Source organism: Bos taurus, chromosome 6 (assembly GCF_002263795.3).
Source record: "Bos taurus isolate L1 Dominette 01449 registration number 42190680 breed Hereford chromosome 6, ARS-UCD2.0, whole genome shotgun sequence".
Classification (NCBI taxonomy): domain Eukaryota; kingdom Metazoa; phylum Chordata; class Mammalia; order Artiodactyla; family Bovidae; genus Bos; species Bos taurus.
The window spans coordinates 22,523,546-22,546,678 of record NC_037333.1 but is presented as its reverse complement, the minus strand read 5'-3'; the positions used below and the strand labels follow the sequence as shown (position 1 = coordinate 22,546,678).

At 40.1% G+C, this 23,133-nt stretch overlaps 1 protein-coding gene across 4 annotated transcripts in view; it reads right to left on the bottom strand.

Annotated features, from left to right (window-relative positions):
- Positions 1-4,020: 4,020 nt before the first annotated feature.
- SLC39A8 (solute carrier family 39 member 8) overlaps positions 4,021-23,133 on the bottom strand; it is an 83,578-nt gene continuing 64,465 nt past the window's right edge. For 3 of the 4 annotated variants that reach the window (XM_024993121.2, XM_059887429.1, XM_024993122.2), the window contains exons 7-9: positions 10,663-10,870; positions 9,573-9,757; positions 4,148-5,588 (exon numbers count right to left, since the gene is read on the bottom strand). In XM_024993121.2, the coding sequence (XP_024848889.1) occupies positions 5,439-5,588; positions 9,573-9,757; positions 10,663-10,870 (543 nt within the window). In that variant the 3' untranslated portion in view covers positions 4,148-5,438. Of the gene's footprint in view, positions 5,589-9,572; positions 9,758-10,662; positions 10,871-23,133 lie in introns of all 4 variants that reach the window. The other variant, NM_001205630.1, reaches the window with a different exon arrangement.

Below are 23,133 nucleotides of genomic sequence, written 5' to 3'. Positions count from 1 at the left end.
TTTTTAAAAGAAGCAGTTCCCTGAACTGGCTGTGTTAGAACCGTCTTGAGTAAGTTCCCCCAGTGAGCCAGATGCAAGCCTGTCTTTACCTGACACAACCACTGGTCTACCCAATATTAATTCCTTGCTTCTTCTGAGAAACAGAACCCTCTGTTGGTATACCCAGCTAAAAGCACACTTTCCCAGCTGCCCTGGCAAGTTGGCGCAGCCTGCAACTAAATCTGGTACATGAATGTAAGTGGGGATGACTGTATATTACTTCTGAGCAAGCCCCTTTAAGGAAGATAAAGAGCTGGGTGTGAATATTTTGCCTTCTACCCTTCCCTCCTTTCTGCTATGTGGAATTTAGACTTTAAAGTGGGATCTGTCTTGCAAACACTTAAAAACATGAAGTAATCTTAAAGTCAGAAGCCAAAGATTACAAACTGAAGGAGCCCAGGTTCCCAAAGACCATGGACCAGCCCTGCCAGCCCTGCGCCACTTCCTCCACACTTCTTTTTATAGAAAAAAAAAGTCAAGCTAACATGTTAACACACCCATTATTTTATAGCATCAAATCTTAAACACAACAGTGGTGGCATTTTCTTGGCTTTATCCCAGAGTCCAACTGATGATTTTCCTCTTTTTCCCCTTGTTTTATTATTATTATTTTAATCTACTGGGGTATAGTTGCTTTACAATGCTGTTAGTCTCTGCTGTACTAGGAAGTGAACCAGCTATATGCATACAAATATCCCCTCTCTCTTGGGTCTCCCTCCCCCCAGCCATCCCACCCATCTAGGTCACCACAGGGCACCGAGCTGAGTTCCCAGTGCTATACAGATTCCCATGTTTCCTTTTCACACAACTGTAAGTTCCTCAACAATGCACCTGGTGACTAGTGATTTCAGCACACCCTTCAGAAGCGTTCAGATGAGGCGGGAGTTGGGGGTGGGGGCAGGGGAGTTGGGGGGGGGAAGCAATGCCTGTCTTAGAATTAATGAAATAGGTATTAGGAATTTTCAGTTTATCCAACTGCCTTGCATACTTAGTTGCTTCTGTCGTGTCTGACTCTTTGCAACCCCATGGACTGTAGCCTGCCAGGCTTCTCTGTCTATGGGATTCTCCAGGCAAGAATGCTGAAGTGGTTTACCACTTCCTCCTCCGGGGGATCTTCCCAACCCAGGGATCAAACCCGTGTCTCTTATGTCTCCTGCATTGACAGGCAGGTTCTTCACCTCTAGCACAACCTGGGAAGCCCAGCTGCCTTAGCTTGCCTGAAATTTTACTAGTAAAGATGCTGATTATGAGACACGGAAGTTGGGAGCCTTTGGTACACAGAGTGACCATGAGAGAACGCTTTGTGCACACTCCGCATAGAAAACAAGCTAAGGGCAATGCAATCTACATGAGTATGGCAGCCCACAACTGGGGGAAGGCAGAGTGTCAGTGAGAAAGCAGCTGTAGCAACATCAGTATTAAGGAATTTATCCGTTAGAATTTCTTGTACTGTGCATGGTGGTGGTGGTTTAGTTGCTAAGTCATGTCCGACTCTTGTGACCCCCTGGACTATGTAGCCCACCATGTTCCTCTGGGTGATGGGCCTTAAATAAATACAAAGGAATCTGGAAATCATGGTAAAAACCAACCTATTGCTAAAAACCAACATAAGCCCCAAAGGAAGACGATGCCAATCGGAGCCTGGAGGACAGATTTGCAATTAACATTCCACTGGCACAGACCATCAACAATTAGTTCTGTTAATACACCTACACTAATTTTCTGGTAAACTCATAGAGCTGTTTTGAGTCTTCCCAATTTATTCACTTTTTAAAACCTTAAGCTCTTAGGTAAAGAAAACCCTTTAGATGTTGGGTTGGTAGCCTGGAAACATTAAGCATCTAGAGGACTTTATGAAATGCTACCTAGAGACTGGGGTCTCCCGTTGGCTCTGCTGAGCAATGCTGTAGCTATGAACCTGGCAGGGCTAGGTTCATTTCTACTTTCTATGAGAATGTTATTTTCCTTCCCTTACGAGTGTAAGTAATAGAGGTCTCTTATGGTCTGAATGTTAATGTTCCCCCCAAAACTCATATGTTGAAATTCTAATCCCCAATGATGATGATATGGAAAGTAAGGGTTTAGGAACATACTTAGATCATAAGGTCGGGGGAGCCCTCATGGATGGGAATAGCACACTCATAAAGAAGGCTCCAGAGAGATTCTTTGGCCCATCTGTGGACACAGCAAGCAGGTGCCATCTATAAAGCAGACACCACATGTGCCTGTGCATTGATCATGGACTTCCAGCCTCCAGAACTGTAAGAAATAGATTTTGGTTGTTTATAACCTATTCAGTCTGTGGTATTTGCTATAGCAGTCTAAACAGACTCAGACAGGGGCTGATTCAGGACTCAGAAAATGCCAAACTAGTAATCAATTGTTATAAAGTTCAATAATATAAAAGTGTACACCCCCATACAATGGATTGAAATCACTTTTGGTTTGTCATAGTAGCATCTTTAAAGCCTGAAATTATATTCAATTTGCATAATGAATGTCTCAGTATAAGGTATGTTGACTGACAGGTTTACATTTTGTTATCTAGGATAATTTAAATTTAATCACGGTTTCCCCTATCCTACCTTCTACCTGGAACCATAGCCTCTAATAAGTAGCAGTTTTCTATTTTTGAGGTCGTCATACCCTATCGTCTCTAATACTTGAGAAAAATGGCCAAAAGACCAATACATAGAGAGAGTAACACAGAGCACCCAGACAGTCCACATACATTTTGATCAACACCAGATGAGTTCATTAAACTATCTTGTTTTAATATCATGTTGCAGCTTTTTAAAAATTGTTTAATCGGAATATAATTGCTTTACAATGTTGTTAGTTTCTGCTCTACAACAACGTGAACCAGCCGTAAGTATACATAAAACCCCTCCTCTAAAACCTCCCTCCCCCCTCACCACCCCACCCCTCTACATTGTCACCGAGCACTGAGGTGAGCTCCCTGTGCTATACGTATACAGCGCCTTCCCACTGGCTATCTACTTTGCACGTGGTCGTGTATATATGGGCTTCCCAGGGAGTGCTAGTCGTAAAGAACCCACTGTTCTGGCATGACCCAATTCCTGGGTCAGGAAGATCCCCTGGAACAGGATATGGCAACTCACTCCAGTATTCTTGCCTGGAGAGTCCCATGGACAGAGGAACCTGATGGGCTACAGTCCATGGGGTCACAAAGGGCTGGACACAACCAAAGCAACCGAGTATGCATGCACACAGTGTATATACACCATTTTGTTATTTGTTGTTTAGTTGCTGAGTTGTGTCCAATTCTTTGTGACCTCATGGACTGTAGCCCACCAGGCTCCTCTGTCTGTAGGATTTCCAAAGCAAGAATACTGGGGCAGGTTGCCATTCCTTCTCCAAGAAATCTTCCTGACCCATGTCTCCTGCTTGGCAGGTGGATTCTTTACCATGGAGACACCTGGGAAGCCAATGACCCAGCAATCTCACTGGTGGGCTTACACCCTGAGAAAACCATGCTTCAAAAAGACACATGTACCCCAAGGTTCATTGCAGCACTATTTACAATAGCCAAGACATGGAAGCAACCTAGATGTCCACTGACAGATGAATGGATAAAGAAGATGTGGTACGTACACACAGTGGAATATTACTCAGCCATAAAAAGGGATGAAATTGGGTCATTTTGGTGATGCGGATGAACTTAGAGTCTGTCATACAGAGTGAAGTAAGTCAGAAAGAGAAAAACAAATATTGCATATTAATACATGTATATGGAAATCTAGAAAAATAGTACTGATAAACCTATTTGCAGGGCAGGAATAGAGACAAAGACATGGAGGATACATATATACTACTGTGCTGTAGCTTCTTAAATAGCTTCTCAACCCAGACATATAATCTGTGCTTTGAAAAGGTAAAGATAATTTCCTAAGATTGAATGTAAACAGGTGAAATGATAAAAATAGATTCTATGTATACTGATTTCAATGAACAATGATTAATCTTTACAGTATTTATTTGCTGAATAGCTTTAACATAAACATACCTATTTCTCTTCCTCGTAATACCAGGTACATGAAAGTCACTCAAAAACTATCCATTAAAATGAATAATGAATGACACAATACAAGGTTTCAAAGGTGTTTACTATTTGGTCAAACAATATTTTTCAATTGTCAGAGGGAAATGTATATTAACATACATGCTAAACATTCATCACTTCTGCATTATTGCTACGTGATACAATTTTACAGCCTGTGGGACAGTATAATTGCCGAGGTCATTGTTGGCATCTATCAAATATTTTTCTCAGTTAAATCATCTTCCCTTAAGTGATTTGGGAGTGAGATTGGGGCTAGGATGTTCAATTATAGACCAAATTTCTGTATCTACTAAATGAATAAACAGTCTCTATCTTTTATAAAAGGTAGAAAAATAATCATGCTGTGTGTGATTTTTTTTTGCAAAATATACCATATAGGAAAAACATAGGCTGAATACAAAAGAAGTATTTTCTGTTTCTTGGACACCCATAAAAAACATATATCTTAGTCTTTGATATACAGCCATTCAGCTGTTATTTTGCATTTACTTAAAATATCCTCTGCTAAATAGTTGTGTTCATCTTTAAAAGCAAATTGCTTAAAATTACATTCAATTTCTTTCTGTAAACCAACATTTCTTCACCTTGACAAAGGAAATACATTGGATACCACCGATGAGCTGTCATCAGCGTTACATTACACTTAGAGGGAAAAAAAAAAAATCTGAGTCTGAAATTAGTAGAGTTAACAAAATTTTACTGATTTCATATTATTTCAAGATGGTTTTCAAAGCCATCCAACAAGTCCCTATCTGTAATATAAAAACAAAACCAAAGCTATGAGCAATCTTTCTCTCCTGGATTCATTAAGGCCTTGGAATCATTTATATCTGTGTTTTGTACATTTTGATTCTCTTCCACATTTTTATGTACTTGTTTGTGAAAGCACTAGAACAAATTAATTGAAAGAAACCACTCTGAAACTACTTGAACATTTGATCCAACCATAGAGATTTAAAGGCTTATACAGCCTAGTTTATATTTTCCTCTGGGTTTTGGTGTCGAAATGATTACAGAATGCATGTTTCTTTCTTTGTGATGGTTTTTTAATATGCGTGAAACATTAAAAAAAAGTCAGCATTTACCAAAGATCTCATGTATCAGGCTTTTCAGACTGGAACCAAAAGCTTTTTAAAGCATTTTTAACAACAAATGATGGTCTGTTTCACAGATCCTGAAACCAATAATCAGTTTTCTTGACATACAGCTAAAAACAAAATTATCTTTTAACTAAATAGGATCAGCTTAAAAATCCCTTTGGAGCTGTTTTTATTTATTAAATGCCTTCATTAACACCACCATCTTTCACTTCTTATTACTCCAATTCAATTTCTCCCGCATACAAAGTGATGAGAAGAATGGCTGTGAATCCAGTTAACATCCCTGCGTTCTGAATCATGAAGAAGGTGAAATCGGTTTTTCTTCCAGTTACCTTTTCTCTCAGCATATCGTTCATCTCTGGAAACTAGAGGAAAGATACATTGTTAGATAACTGTTGCCATCTTGTGGTCAAACATAAAAGTTATTACAGATTCCTGTGGGGGTGGCAGGGGGTGAGCGTTTCTGTCCCTGGTTTAAATGTTCTAGTACAGAGAGCATAACAGCAAAAGCCAGTGTAATCAGACATCAACAAGAAGAAGAGTAAGAAGACTGTGCCCCAGGTTAGTCAATCAGTGGCTGGAGATTAATCTCATTTTATGCCTCCTCTCCCTCCCTTCCTTGCTCTCTCTGCTCCATCCACATCATTCGGACCTCAAATGTATCCAGCCTCTTTCCATCCTCAAAATCTTCACACCCACCAAAACCTCTTTTCCCTCAAGTCTTTCAACGAGCTAAATCTTTGAGGTTTCTGCTTTCTAACTTTCATAGGAAGGCTTCTCCTAGGCCTTCCTAACTTTCAGTTCAGTTCAGTCGCTCAGTCGTGTCCGACTCTGCGACCCCATGAATCACAGCACGCCAAGCCTCCCTGTCCATCATCAACTCCCGGAGTTCACCCAGACTCACGTCCATCGAGTCAGTGATGCCATCCAGCCATCTCATCCTCTGTCATCCCCTTCTCCTCCTGCCCCCAATCCCTCCCAGCAGCAGAGTCTTTTCCAATGAGTCAACTCTTCGCATGAGGTGGCCAAAGTACTGGAGTTTCAGCTTTAGCATCATTCCTTCCAAGAAATCCCAAGGATGATCTTCAGAATGGACTGGCTGGATCTACTTGCAGTCTGAAGGACTCTCGAGAGTCTTCTCCAACACCACAGTTCAAAAGCATCAATTCTTTGGCACTCAGCCTTCTTCACAGTCCAACTCTCACATCCATACACGACCACTGGAAAAACCATAGCCTTGACTAGATGAAACTTTGTTGGCAAAGTAAAGTCTCTGCTTTTGAACATGTTATCTAGGTTGGTCATAACTTTCCTTCCAAGGAGTAAGCCTCTTTTAATTTCATGGCTGCAGTCACCATCTGCAGTGATTTTGGAGCCCAAAAAAATAAAGTCTGACACTGTTGCCACTGTTTCCCCATCTATTTGCCATGAAATGATGGGACCGGATGCCATGATCTTCGTTTTCTGAATGTTAAGCTTTACACAAACTTCTTCACTCTCCACTTTTACTTTCATCAAGAGGCTTTTGAGTTCCTCTTCACTTTCTGCCATAAGGGTGGTGTCATCTGCATATCTGAGGTTATTGATATTTCTCCCAGAAATCTTGATTCCAGCTTGTGCTTCTTCCAGCCCAGCATTTCTCATGATGTACTCTGCATAGAAGTTAAATAAACAGGGTAACAATATACAGCCTTGACGTACTCCTTTTCCTATTTGGAACCAGTCTGTTGTTCCATGTCCAGTTCTAACTGTTGCTTCCTGACCTGCATACAAATTTCTCAAGAGGCAGATCAGGTGGTCTGGTATTCCCATTTCTTTTAGAATTTTCCACAGGTTATTGTGATCCACACAGTCAAAGGCTTTGGCATAGTCAATAAAGCAGAAATAGATGTTTTTCTGGAGCTCTCTTGCTTTTTCCATGATCCAGCGGATGTTGGCAATTTGATCTCTGGTTCCTCTGCCTTTTCTAAAACCAGCTTGAACATCAGGAAGTTCACGGTTCACATATTGCTGAAGGCTTTAGCGTGTGAGATGAGTGCAATTGTGCAGTAGTTTGAGCATTCTTTGGCATTGCCTTTCTTTGGGATTGGAATGAAAACTGACCTTTTCCAGTCCTGTGGCCACTGCTGAGTTTTCCAAATTTGCTGGCATATTGAGTGCAGCACTTTCACAGCATCATCTTTCAGGATTTGGAATAGCTCAACTGGAATTCTATCACCTCCACTAGATTTGTTCGTAGTGACGCTTTCTAAGGCCCACTTGACTTCGCATTCCAGGATGTCTGGCTCTAGGTCAGTGATCACACCATCGTGATTATCTGGGTCATGAAGATCTTTTTTGTACAGTTCTTCTGTGTATTCTTGCCATCTCTTCTTAATATCTTCTGCTTCTGTTAGGTCCATACCATTTCTGTCCTTTATCAAGCCCATCTTTGCATGAAATGTTCCCTTGGTATCTCTAATTTTCTTGAAGAGATCTCTAGTCTTTCCCATTCTGTTGTTTTCCTCTATTTCTTTGCATTGATCACTGAGGAAGGCTTTCTTATCTCTTTTACTATTCTTTGGAACTCTGCATTCAGATGTTTATATCTTTCCTTTTCTCCTTTGCTTTTCACCTCTCTTCTTTTCACAGCTATTTGTAAGGCCTCCCCAGACAACTTAGACACCCCTATTATCATCTTGCATCACATATACTGTTTTTCCATTCATTTCAGTTTTTACTTGTATTTATGTAATCATGTGTGTGGTTTTGTTTGTTGAATTACAGGTTCCCCTCTTTGTAGACAAAAAACCGTGCCTTTCTGCTCCCTCCACCATCTACAATGCCTTACCAATTTCCAAGCCTGATACAAAAATATCAATTGATAATAGCTGATGAAATATGCTTTCAGAAGTCACTATATAGTTAATTCTTATTCTCTTCAATTTGTTTCCTTTTGCTTGTTCTATCCCTCATAAAATCATAAGGTTTTTTAAATAAACAGTGCTGTTTTTGAATTGAAGACTATAACAATCTCATGGTGGTGAAAGCAATTAAAACCCCAAGTTCTACACTTAAAATCCACTCTTTCTCAGCACAAAACTTTTACTGAAAAGGCTCATGAAGAGATCTGTAAATGTCATCTTTTCAAAACACATTTCCAAGTGATTTGCTATGTACACAGTGGTGCAATGTGCCAAAGCATTCAGGAGACCTCCAGACTCTGCAGTCACTCCATTTGCCTGATTTGAGAAAACGTAAATTACAAGGATACAATGGATGAAATTTGTGAAGCCATTCTGAAAAAAGCAAAGCTGCCGTAAGTATATATAGCATCATTTATTTGTATTATTTCTTTAAACCGAATAACTCTAATAGATTCTGTTCTTATATTTCAAAAGAAAAGAAGTGATGACCTAACGTAAATACATTATGAGGCACTAAATTCTGTGAAGAAAAACATAAATGCAGTGATGGTTCTAAGAGATGAAATCCTTGTGCTTATAAGGGTCTGCACAGAACAATGAACAGAGTTAATGCATATGGAGGAAATTAAATTAGTAAGTTATACATGTAAAAAGACATTCAGTTCCAAATGCAAAGGAAACATTCCTTGATTTGCATCCATTTAGCACATTTTCGTTTTCTAGAAAACCATCCATGATTTATTTGAAAATGCACGGAACCACTGATACTCTCTCCCTTACACACACACACACAGACATACACAGAAACAGCATAAACATAAACATAGATATAAATATATACTGACCCAAGTAAATATCGTTCACCTTTAACTTATCAAATTTACTCTACCTCAAAAGTCTCTTACTGTTTAGAACTTTGAAGTAACAGAATGCTATTTACTTTATTCAGCAAGTCATTTCCTTCCAAATATGACCTCTTCTTGAAAAAAGGGTGAAAAGTCCTTTGGAGCCATACCATAGCAGGATACAAGCTTTACCCACAAGGAAAAACACCTGGGAAAATATCTCTACTTCAACAAAAATAAGTCATTTTGTCCTCTAGCAATGAGATCCTACCTAGATCAAAGAATTAATGAGAATCACTGTCAAATCACTATTAGTACAAACCACTCAAAAAGAGCGGACCTGAAATACTTTAAATGACAACAGAAAGGCCATCCACACTGAGAAAAGCAAAAGGTCACCCTTAGAGAAGGAAATGGCAACCCACTCCGGTGTTCTTGCCTGGAGAACCCCAGGGATGGGGGAGCCTGGTGGGCTGCCGTCTATGGGGTTGCACAGAATCAGACACGACTGAAGTGATTTAGCAGCAGCAGCAGTCAATTCATAACCCAGATGTTTATTTCCAAATTTAAAATACAACAAAATCTTAAAGTTTCTTACCATGTCCGCCAGAGAAATATAGAGGAACATGCCTCCAGCAAGGGCAAAGATAATATTTGGAGCAAAATTATTGCCCACCAAGATGCCAAAAGCTAGCCCAACATAGCAGGAACATGCAGAAAGGAAATTGAATAACAAGGCTTGTCGAGTGCTCATTCCTGCATTGAGTAGGATCACAAAGTCCCCTAGAAGAAGAAGAATACATTAAGTCAATAGTTTTTCTTTTTTTTTTAATTACTTTTTACTGGAGTATAGTTGCTTTACAATGTTGTGTTAGCTTCTACTGTGCAGCAAACAGGTATTCTCTCTTTTCGATTTCCTTCCCATTTTGGTCACCACAGAGCACCAAGCAGAGTTCCCTGAGCTACACAGCAGGTTCTCACTAGTTATCTATTTTATACACAGTGTCAATAGTGAAAGCAAAAGGTGAAGAGGGTGGCAGAAGATGAGATGGTTGGATGGCATCACCAGAGCTGACTCATTGGAAAATACCCTGATGCTGGGAAAGATTGAAGGTGGGAGGAGAAGGGGACCACAGAGGATGAGGTGGTTAGATGGCATCACCGATTCAATGGACATGAGTTTGAGTGAACTCTGGGAGTTGGTGATGGACAGGGAGGCCTGGCGTGCTGCAGTCCATGGGGTGGCAAAGAGTCGGACATGACTGAGCGACTGAACTGAACTGAACTCAACAGACATGAACTTGGGCAAACTTCAGGAGACAGTTTGACCAAGGGAAGGACAGGGAAGCCTGGTGTGCTGCAGTCCATGGGGTTGCAAAGAGTCAGTCATAACTTAGCTATTGAACAACAACAATCAATCCCAATCTCCCAATTCATTCCACCCCACCTCTTCCCCCATCACTGGTGTTCATACATTTGTTCTCTACTTAAATAGTTTAGTAGATTTGTTCTCTACTTAAATACTTTTTTCTCTTTTTGGATGAAATAAATGATAATAACCAATGTCTAAAAAGGCTGCTTCATTTCGAGACATCAGCAGGAGTTTTAAGAGCGTGTTATCTGAAATGTCTCCCTCCCCTTAAACCAAGAAGTTAACGGACTTAGACGACATGAGAAGAACTCCTTACCTAATTCATGAGGGAACTCCTCACATAGGATGGCTATGGAGGTGCTGAGTCCCTGCAGAAGAGACAAGGTGCAGGAGGCCCCGATGGCCAGGCCATCGATGAAATTGTGGAGGGCATCACTGAGCGTTATCATCCAGGCGATCGTCCCTATTTCTGAGAGCTTTGGCCCCTTCAAACAAGTACACGAGCTTGACTCTTTTTTTCCATCCTGTAAAATAACAGAAAATCAATCCACAGGATAACCAACATTTCTTGAAAGTCCAAGTGATACAGAGAAGTAGATGTATTATGTGTTGAGAGAGACAAATGTTTCCAACAGAAAGTCTTTCATAGTGGATAGGAACCACTAATCATAAAAAATGGAGGAAAAAAACTTGGAGAAAGGAAGAGACTGACAGGCCTTGAACAAACCACTTAAAAGACATTTTACTCTGGTTTCTCTTCAAACAATCCTTTTGACTTGTATGAACAAATTCTTACTACTCCCTTCCTAAAATGTAATATTAATAGATATTAACCTAAGAATTTGATTTATTCATACACTTTAAAGTAAAAGAAGTTTTTCAAAGACTGAATTTAAATTCTTTTCCATGTTATAATTTGAATGTGAAATCCACATTTAAAGCATGATAACATCAAGGAGTATGTATTCTAATCTATCCTGTGCCAACCTTGTAACTGTGAGCAAGTAATCTGAGCTTTAGCGTCTTTGATCATGAAGTGAAGAGAATGCTCTAAATTATTCATTTATTTTTCAATGACTTAGTAAGTTTTCACTGTGTTCCAGGTAGAGTTCTGGGTGTTTAGGATATCCTACAAGCTCTAAATTTCAATGATTCTCTTAACAAATTATATGAAGTATGATTAAAATAGGGTTGCCTTTACACCACACTTCTTTCCACCATGAAACAACAGAAAATCCTACAGCAGAATCTTTGTAAGAATTTTAATTTCCATAAGAAATTTTTTCAAAAAGAATTTAAATTTCCATAAAATTTACAAAATTGTATAAAATCAAATGACAGATGCCAACTGAAGCATATTCCAGAAACTGTGGGAAAAGATAATAAAATGCAAATTCATTTTTAAGTAGGGAAGCAATTTGCAATTAACTGGAGAACATTTTATTCCTAATTCTCCTCCCCTCAACTCTACCTCAGCAGCTAATCAACATATTTATTGAACATCTGCAATTTATACAACAGTCTGTTGAATGCTACAGGAAGTACACAGAAGTGGGAAACACAGGTTCTATCTCCAAGAAGCCTATTTACCTTGGAGAAACAAGATGTAAAGTATACAACTGACTCTAAAAATTGTGCAACATATATCAGCCGAAAAGGGCTTCCTTCAGAGCAATCATCTGAGAGGTGGTGCTTTTTCTCTGACGTCACTTAAATGCTCAAAACACTTTGGGGACCATTCTTTCAAAGCTGACTTCCAATCTTGCCACACACCTTTTCACTGTTTCATTAGTGGTAAATCTTCACCTTTGAGGGAGATTTTGTTTGTGCACGCATGCACACTCAGTTGCTTCAGTCATGTTCGACTCTTTGTGACCCTATGGACTGTAGCCCACCCGGCTCCTCTGTCCATGGGATTCTCCAGGAAAGAATACTGGAGTGGGTTGCCATGCCCTCCTCCAGGGGATTTTCCAGGCCCAGGGACCTAACCCATGTCTCCTGTGGCTCCTGCATTGCAGGTGGATTCTTTACCACTGAGCTACCAGCAATTTGCAAGGGGAACATCCCCTTCTCTCAAAAACACAGGAAGCAACATTAATCTCCTTTTACTTTAGAAGGCAGTTCTTATCAGCATAAAAAGAATTCCTTCTGGTTTTAAAATGTGGTCTTTTCACTGTACAGTGTTAAAACATAATCTGAGACAAATTAAATAATTTAAGAGTTTATTCAAGCAAGAATGGATTCCAAGCTGGCAGTGTCAAACCAGGAGTAGATAGGAACATTCCAGGGACAGGAAGCCTACAGAGACTTTTACAGAGAAAAGATGGAAGCAAAGCAAGGAAATTATTGATTGAATACCATTCAATGTCTACTTGGAAGTTAGGAACTGACTGTCTTTAGGTTTTGATTTTGTAGCCTTGAGGCATTTACAGGCTTAGATTTTGGATTGCTTACATATGACATTTGAACTACCTCAGCCTCTGTCTTTATTTAATTAATTCAATAGTTGATATATCTTAACTGCCACAACGTAATAAACAACAACGACTTCAGTTGAGTTCAGTTCAGTCCAGTCATTCAGTCATGTCTGACTCTTTGCGACCCCATGAACCACAGCACACCAGGCCTCCCTGTCCATCACCAACTCCTGGAGTTCACTCAAACTCATGTCCATCGAGGCGGTGATGCCATCCAACCATCTCATCCTCTGCTGTCCCCTTCTCCTCCTGCCGTCAGTCTTTCCCAGCATCACCTTCTTTTCAATTGAGTCAGTTCTTCACATCAGGTGGCCAAAATACAGAGTTTCAGCTTCAACATCAGTCCTTCCAGTGAATCTTCAGGACTGATTTCCTTTAGGATGGACTGGTTGGGATCTCCTTTCAGTCTGAGGGACTCTCAAGAGTCTTCTCCAACACCACAGTTCAAAAGCATCAATCCTTCAGCACTCAGCTTTCTTTATAGTCCAACTCTCACATCCGTACATGACTACTGGAAAAACCATAGACTTGACTAGACAGACCTTTGTTGGCAAAGTAATGTCTCTGCTTTTTAATATTCTGTCTAGGTTGGTCATAACTTTTCTTCCAAGGAGTAAGCCTCTTTTAATTTCATGGCTGCAGTCACCATCTGCAGTGACTTTGGAGCCCCCAAAAATAAAGTTTGACCTGTTTCCACTGTTTCCCCATCTATTTGCCATGAAATGATGGGCCTGAATGCCATGATCTTCGTTTTCTGAACGTTGAGCTTTAAGCCAACTTTTTCACTCTCCTCTTTCACTTTCTTCAAGAGGCTCTTTAGTTTTTCTTTACTTTCTGCCATAGGGGTGGTGTCATCTGCATATCTGAGGTTATTGATATTTCTCCCAGCAATCTTGATTCCAGCTATGTTTCATCCAGCCCAGCATTTCTCATGATGTACTCTGCATATAAGTTAAATAAGCGGGGTGACAATATATAGCTTTGATGTACTCCTTTCCCTATTTGGAACCAGTCTGTTGTTCCATGTCCAGTTCTAACTGTTGCTTCCTGACCTGCATACAGATTTCTCAGGAGGCAGGTCAGGTGGTCTGGTATTCCCATCTCTTGAAGAATTTTCCACAGGTTATTGTGATCCACACAGTCAAAGGCTTTGGCATAGTCAATAAAGCAGAAATAGATGTTTTTCTGGAACTCTCTTGCTTTTTTGATGATCCAGCAGATGTTGGCAATTTGATCTCTGGTTCCCCTGCCTTTTCTAAAACCAGCTTGAACATCTGGAAGTTCACGGTTCACGTATTGCTGAAGCCTGGCTTGGAGAAATTTGAGCATTACTTTACTAGCGTGTGCTGCTGCTGCTAAGTCACTTCAGTCATGTCCGACTCTGTGTGACCCCATAGACGGCAGCCCACCAGGCTCCCCCGTCCCTGGGATTCTCCAGGCAAGAACACTGGAGTGGGTTGCCATTTCCTTCTTCAAGGCATGAAAGTGAAAAGTGAAAGTGAAGTCGCTCAGTCGTGTCCGACTCTATGCTACCCCATGGACTGCAGCCTACCAGGCTCCTCCGTCCATGGGATTCTCCAGGCAAGAGTACTGGAGTGGGTTGCCATTGCCTTCTCCATGAGTGCAATTGTGTGGTAGTTTGAGCATTCTTTGGCATTGCCTTTCTTTGGGATTGGCGGCTGCACAGCACTGGAGCAGCTGAGGAGATGCCCCACATCCAAGGGCAAAGGAGAAGCCCCAGCAAGACAGTAGGTGCTGGAGTGGTGGCTACGCGGTGCTGGAGTGACTTTGAGGACATACCCAACATCCAAGGGCAAAGGAGAAGCTCTAGAAGGATGGTTGCTGCTGCTAAGTTGCTTCAGTCGTGTCCGACTCTGTGCGACCCCATAGATAGCAACCCACCAGGCTCCGCCATCCCTGGGATTCTTCAGGCAAGAACACTGGAGTGGATTGCCATTTCCTTCTCCAATGCATGAACGTGAAAAGTGAAAGCTAAGTCGCTCAGTCGTGTCCGACCCTCAGTGACCCCATGGACTGCAGCCTTCCAGGCTCCTCGGTCCATGGGATTTTCCAGGCAAGAGTACTGGAGTGGGGTGCCATTGCCTTCTCCAGAAGGATGGTAGGAGGGGAGAATTCATGTTTAGAATCAAACCCCATTCCTGCCAGAGATACTCAGAGGGCTCAAACAATCTTGTGCACACCAGGACCCAGGGACCCCACAGAGAGTGAGACAGAACTGTATTTAAGCATCTCCTGTGGAGGTACAGGTCAGCAGTGGACTGCCACGTGGGCAGGGGCTCTGGGTGCAGAAGACCTGGGTATAGCATAAGCCCTCTTGGAGGAGGTAGCCATTAACCCCACCACAGAGCTGCCAGAACTTACACAGGACTGGAAAATAGAGTCTTGGAGGGCACAAAGAGAATCTTGTGTGCACTAGCACCCAGGAGAAAGCAGCAGTGACCCCAGAAGAGACTGACCCAGACTTGCCAGGGAGTGTCCAGGAGTCTCCAGTAGAGGCATGGGTCAGTGGTGGCCTGCTGCAAGGTTGGGGGCACTGAGTGCAGCAGTACATGCATGGAATCTTTTGAAGGAGAACTCCATTATCTTCATTACCTTCAACATAGTATGGCCCCAGGTAAATAGCAGGGAGGGAACACAGCTCCACCCATCAACAGAAAATTGGATTAAAGATTTACTGAGCATGGCCCCATTTTATTGTATTACATTGAATACAATAGAGAAAGGAGTGTGTCAAGGCTGTATATTGTCACCTTGGTTATTTAGCTTATATGAGAAATGATGGGCTGGATGAAGCACAAGCTGGAATCAAGATAGCAGGGAGGAACATCAATAACCTCAGAGATGCAGATGATACCACCCTCATGGCAGAAAGTGAAGAAGAACTAAAGAGCCTCTTGAAGAAAGTGAAAGACGAGAGTGAAAAAGTTGGCTTAAAGCTCAACATTCAGAAAATGAAGATCATGGCATCCAGGCCCATCACTTCATGGGAAATAGATGGGGCAACAGTGGAAACAGATCAAACTTTATTTTGGGGGGCTCCAAAATCACTGCAGATGGTGACTGCAGCCATGAAATTAAAAGACGCTTACTCCTTGGAAGAAAAGTTATGACCAACCTAGACAAAATATTAAAAAGCAGAGACATTACTTTGCCAACAAAGGTCCATCCAGTCAAGGCTATGGTTTTTCCAGTAGTCATGTACGGATGTGAGAGTTGGACTATAAAGAAAGCTGAATGCAGAAGAATTGATGCTTTTGAACTGTGGTGTTGGAGAAGACTCTTGAGAGTCCCTCAGACTGCAAGGAGATCCAACCCAGTCCATCCTAAAGGAAATTAGTCCTGAAGATTTACTGGAAGGACTGATGTTGAAGCTGAATCTCCAGTACTTTGGCCACCTGATGTGAAGAACTGACTCATTTGAAAAGACCCTGATGAAGGCAGGAGGAGAAGGGGACGACAGAGGATGAGACGGTTGGATGGCATCACCGCCTCGATGGACATGAGTTTGTGTGAACTCCGGGAGTTGGTTATGGACAGAGAGGCCTGGTGTGCTGTGGTTCGTGGGGTCGCAAAGAGTCGGACACAACTGAGCAACTGAACTGAACTGAACTGAACTAAGGATAGCCTTGCCCATCAGCACAAGACCCAGTTTCCCCCTCAGTCAGTCTCTCCCATCAGGAAGCTTCCATAGCCTCTTATCCTTCTCCATCGGAGAGCACACAGAATGAAAACCACAATCACAGAAAACTAACCAATCTGATCACATGGACCACACCCTTGTCTAACTCAATGAAGCTATGAGCCATGCCATGTAGGGCCACCCAAGATGGACAGGTCATGGTGGAGAGTTCTGACAATGACTTAGTACATGTCAAATGGGTGGCTTGGGTGAAAAGTCCCAGATTAGGAAACAATTACTGTCAAAGAGAAACAAAGGCAGTCATGAGAAACACCATAGAGAAAGTAACCTTGGCTTTGCAAAAACTTACTGCCAAGATACACTTCAAAAGACCAGTTGCTTTCCTTTACCAACTTGATTTGCCTAATCACATATTTATAATTTCCTTATTTACTTGTGATGACTTAGGGAAAAGATTGCTAGACCAAGTCTTAACTACCTGAAATTTTGTACAGAGCCTGTATACAAATTCCTTTAATTCTGAAAAACAAATTAATATATCAGGCATGGTTCTTTTACCTCTGAGTACAGATATTACTATGTTTATTATACTTCCTTTAATCTTATAATCTTAGGTCTGAAATAACACTGTTGGCTAGATTAACTGTTACACATTTTTAAAAGTCTTAGAAGGAATGAAAGCAGGCAAACGTTCATGAACAGTTCTTTTTTAATTCACCTAGAACAAAGTCACTGAGCAGACAGAACACTAGAGTCAAGTCTTTGTTAAATTAGGACTACTCTCTTTCCCATTATTTTTTTATTTTTCTTCGGTCTCGTTGCTTGTTTGCTTTCTTCCTTGTTTAACCTGTACACTAAATATGAGGCTATTTCTAACCTCAGTCATGATAAGGCAATGCAATCTAGTGAAAAGACCACTGGTCTGAAAACCAGGCAAACCAAGGTCTTGCTTGGCTCTGACAAGAATTACAGTGTAATCATCAGCAAGGTGCATAAAATTGTTCACCTAAATTATTAATGAAAATGAGGTCAAAGCAAAGCACAGACTGATCAGAAGCGGGGGTGAAATAATAGCATGAACAAAGTTATGAGAGTGGAAGGGAGACTGAATAGAATCCCAACTTAAGCATGGAGGGGAAGAAGAAAAAGTAAAACAAAAAAGCACTAAGAAATCATAATGAAGAAAGCAAGTGGGCTTATTGCAGAACAGTTTAAAGTTAAATAAGGCAGTTAAAGAAAATTAAAGAAGACCAAAAACAGAGACAAAGAGGCAGGCGTGAGAGGAGGAGGAAGAGGAAGATAGGAAGAAGGAGGAGTGGCATGTGTTGGGAGGAGCAGGAAGAGCTATCAAAAGAGGAAGATAAGTAGGATAAGGAAAAAGAGAAGAAAAAGGAGAGGGTGGAGAAGAACAAGAAGGAGGGCAAAGAGGTGGGGGAAGATTAGGAAAAAAAAGAAAGAACTTGGCTATCCTGCATAGGACATGGATCATATAAATATGGCTTACACCTGCAGTGAAATACTATGCAGAGTAGCAGAGATGACGAATATCTGTATTTTTCCAAAACATAGCATTGAGGTAAAATATATTTATATTTATACGTAACAACATGCCTACTGGGCACCTTTTGTAAAAATTAATATTATAATCCTACGATGGTCTGAGTGCAACTTGAAAAGATACATATAAAAATGCTAATCATGGTTCTCCCTTGGGGACAGTAACATGGGTAATCCTTGGGTTTCTTCTTTTATCTTTTATGGGTGTTCTGGATTTTTTTAATTATGTTATTACAATACTCACAAAACAAAATATTAAAGCCATGGGATGAGAACCAGCAAGAAGCAAAAGTGAACCTGTAATGACTCAGGAGTTATCACCAGCAAACAAGGTGGAGAAGCTGGAGAAGCAGGCTACCTGCCAGGTTTAGTCTGCATTTAAGAGGGCGTATGGCCCCACTAAGTGAAATCCTTTTTTGTTAAATTAATGGCTGCAAAAATCAGCATGAACACTATCAGAATTCACTCTGCATCGGGGGAGGCAATGTGAGCCATGATTAATAAAAATGTTTTTTATGGTTTGTTATCTTCTATTTTACTGATAAGAAGGTAAAAGCAGGCAACCACTGCAGTAAAAGTTAAATTTCAAATTCCATATACCATGCTGAAAGAATTTTACAGAGCAAGAATTCTGGTTATTAAAAAAAAGAAGCACCAAGTCAAAAAGGAAAGTAGAAACCCTCCAAAAAACATAATTAAGATGGCAAAAGGAAGTATAAATAAACAAAAGCTGAAAATTATATGCAAAGCTAAACATAAAATCTATGCCCATAAAAGAGAAACTCATGTAACATAAAAGCTATAAAATATTATTTTAAGATGCCACAAATAAAGAGATGAGAGTTAAAGAAAGAGGCATTGAATGCAAGCTAGCTTAATGATTTAAGGATATGGGCTTTGGCACCAAATGGGTGTGAGTTTAAGTAATGGCTCTGCTACTTAATATTAATAGCTCCATGTCCTTTGGAAAGTTACTTGGATCTTAGCTAATGCAGTAAGACAAGAAAAGGAAATAAAAGGTATATACATATTGGGAAGAAATAAATAAAACTGTCTTTGTTGGCAAACGGACATGCCCGTCTATGTAGAAAATGCTACAGGATCAACAAAAAAGCTCCTAAAATATAATAAGCAAGTCTGGCAAGGTTTCAGGATGCAGGTTAACATATAAAAATCAGTTGCCTTCCAATATACCAGCAATGAACAAGTAGAATTTGAAATTAAAATCATAATAGCATGTATATTAGTACGTCCTAATATTAACCACTCAGGTATAAATCTAACAAAATATGTGGAGGACCTATATGAGGAAAGGCACAAAACTATGATGAAAGAAATCAAAGAAGAACTATTCCATTCATGCATTAGAAGACAATGAATAGTTGTCAAAATGTTAGTCCTTCCCAAGTTGATCAACAGACTCAGTGCAATCCCAATCAAAATCTCAGAATGTTATTTTGTCAACATTTTTTTATTCTAAATCTATATGAAAACGAAAAATTCCTAGAATAGCTAACACAACATTGAAGGAAAGAAAGAAGTTGGATAACTGACACTGTCGGACTTCAAGACTACTATGAAGCTACAGTAATCAAGATGGTACATTATGATGAAATAATAGACAAATAGATCAATGGAACAAATAGAGAGCCTAAAAATAGACACATATAAACATGGCCTACTTATCTTGGACCAAGAAGCAAAAGCAATACAATGCATAAAGTCTTTTCTCGCATTCTGTGGCTTGTCTTATTCTGTTGGCATTGTCTTTCACAAGGAGAAGGTTTAAATGGTGCTGAAATAAGTGGACATCCATATTAAAAACAAAAACAAAAACAAAAAACCAAAAGTGTAGACACAGACTTTATACCCTTCACAAACAAAAATGAATTCAAAATGGATCATAGACCTAACTATAAATGCCACACTCTAAAACTCCTAGAAGATAAGATAGGAGAAAACCTAGATGACCCTGAGTACGGCCATGGCTTTTTAGATACAACACCAAAAGCATAATCCATGAAAGACATAATTGATAGCCTGGACTTTATTAAAATTTAAACCTTCTCCTTGCAAAAACAATGCCAACGGAATGAAAAGACAAGCCACAGAATGTGAGAAAATATTTGCAAAAGACAAATATCTGATATCTGATAAAGACTTAAGCAAAATATACAATAAGAAAACAATCAATTAAAAAATGAGCCAAAGACCTTAACAGACACTTCATTAAAGAAGACTTACAGATGTCAAATAAGGATAGGAAAAGCTCCATATCATATGTCATCAGGGAAAAGCAAATTGAAACAAGATAAAACTACACACCTATTAGAATGGCCAAGCTAAGTAACACTGACACCACCAAACACAGGCAAGGATTCGGAGCAGCAGGAACACTCATTCATTGCCAGTGGGAATGTAAAATGGTACAGACACTTTGGAAGACAGTTTGGCAATTTCTTACAAAACTAAACATATTCTTCCCATACAATTCAGCAATGATCTCCTTGATATTTACCCAAAGAAGCTGGAAACTTATGTCCACATAAAGACCTGTACACAGATGTTTACAGTATTTTTTTCCTAATTGCCAAAACTTGGAAGCAACTAAGATATCCTTAATTAGGTGAATGGATAAATGAACTATGAGACATCCAGACAACAGAATCTTATTAAAGTCCCCCAGCCCCCAAATGAGCTATCAAGCCATGAAAAGACATGGATGACTCTTAAATGTACATACTAAATACAAGAAGCCAAATTTGAAAAGGCTACATAGTATATGATTGTAACTATATGACATTCTGAAAAAGGCAAAACTATATATGGAGACAATAAAAAGATTAGTGGTTGCCAGTTGGGGGAAAAGAGAGATGAATATGTGAAGCAGGGAGAATTTCAGGGCAGTGAACATACTCTATATGACACTACAATGATGGATACATTACACATTTGTTCAAACCCATGGAATGTAGAATACCAAGATTGAAATGGAAACGATCGACTTTTTGTGATTACGATGTGTCGATGGATGTTCACCAGTTGTAACAAATGTACTGATCTGGTGGGGGATATTGATAATGGGGGAGGTTACACAAGTGTGGAGACAGGGAATATATGAGAAATCTCTGCACTTTCCTCTCAATTTTGCTATGAACCTAAAACTGCTCTTTAAAAAAAAAAAATTACTTGGAATCTGATTTTAGATTCCTTATCTGTAGAATAGAGAAAATAATACTACCCACTCCATAGGATTATTGTGATGATTAAATGACATGTCTGTAAACTATGCCACAAATGGTTATTATTGTCACACAGAGCATTTTATCTAACAAAGTAGAAGGGAATAAAACATTACTAAAAGGAAGAAAAACAAAAACTGCCTAAGAGAAAAGTGTGCATGACAAAAAAATGCTCATATATGATCCTTAAATAAATTCTCCTGCATACTGATCAAGATGATTGGAGAAAATGGGAGAAAAAGTAAATCTATACAAAAAAGGAGCTTTGGAAAAGTGAGAGGGTACAGTGACATATTAAAAAAAAACAAGGAGCAACTCCTGTAGGGCTCCAGTGGTTGAGTCTGCCTTGCAATGCAGGGAACTCAGGTTCAATCTCTGGTCAGGGAACTAAGATCTCACAGGCCTCGGAGCTACTGAGCCTGTGCACAAAAGATCCCGCTTATGGCAACTAAGACCCAACACAGACAAACAAATAAATAGTTAAAAAAAAGAAAAAAAGAAAAATTGTTAACAAGGGAGCGTGAGCTTGGACATAAATATACACTACTGAATTTTCAACTACTAGAGTTCAAGGTGTACTAAGGAGTCAGGAGGTTAATTAGCCAGAAGGTAAAATCCACTGTAAAAAGTATGCAGTCTGAGTTAGTAAGTTGATCTGAATCAGACAACTGACTGCCATAGGAAGAAAGGAATCTCTAAGATGTAAAGTAGTATCTTGCATAGTTAGCGGTTCAGTTTACAAAGCACTTTCATATATTAGTGTCCTGGATTTCTTTTGACCTTTACAACATCCTCATGAGTAAAACAGAACAAATATACTATCCTAATTTTAGAGACAAGGAGAATGACAATCCAAGAATATAAATTACTTGCTCAACATCACACAGAAGGTGCTGGGATTAAGCTCCTTAATTATTTACCAAACACGTATTTTACAGCAGGCAGGAACTCTGCAAAGAACCGAAGACTGAAGCATAAAAAGAATCTGCATGTTGTTGGAATTCATAGTCCCCAAAGGAACATCCAAGATTCAAACTTCAGGGCCGAGATGATTAATTCCCATTAGCCCTTTGAGAATGACTTCCCACTCTCTCACCCTGCTCTCTGTCCTGAAGCTGTTTTTCCTGAATGGGCCATTGCTACAGGCTTCCTGTCCTCTGGTTTCCATTTAAGATGGACAACTAGGAAGCCTTAGAGGGAATTCAGGGGGAGAAAGAAAGGAGAAATCAAGATCTTTATTCCTCTCATACCCCCTTGTGCGGTCGACTCAAGCCGTCCATGACCCTCAAATGGAGAACACAGCTCTTCTCAAGACAACTCTATTCCCAGAAGCTCCTTCCTCTCCATCCTTGGGTGCAGGGGTGGTAATAATTCTGCCATTACTGGTCCCTGGTTCAGGCACTACCCTTCTACCCAACTCTCACCTTATAAATCAATCTTCCTGAAATTATTCTACTTTGAGTGGTCTGTTTCCTATTGGATCCTGATAGCATCACTGGTGCTGGAAATGGCCATAAAAAACAGACATCAAAATGGAATATAATTGGGTTTTTCCTATATTCAAAGTATGGGGAAATGGAACAGTGGTTACCCACAGGTAGGCTGCATTTTTCAGCGAAACCCAGGACATGAAAGGGCTCTGCAAGATCTAGGCTGTGCTCTAAGTCTTCCTACAATTTGGTTCTTACGACCCAGCAGATTAAGTGTTATTAGAAAAGTCTGTGGCAGATAAAGATACTGAAAGGAGCCTTCTGGCAAGCCCTGGTCAGAGAATTCACAGCACAGATCCCTAAGATGTTAGGTTAAAGCCATGCCCTCTTTTGCCATTAACTATTCTTTATCTCTCCCTG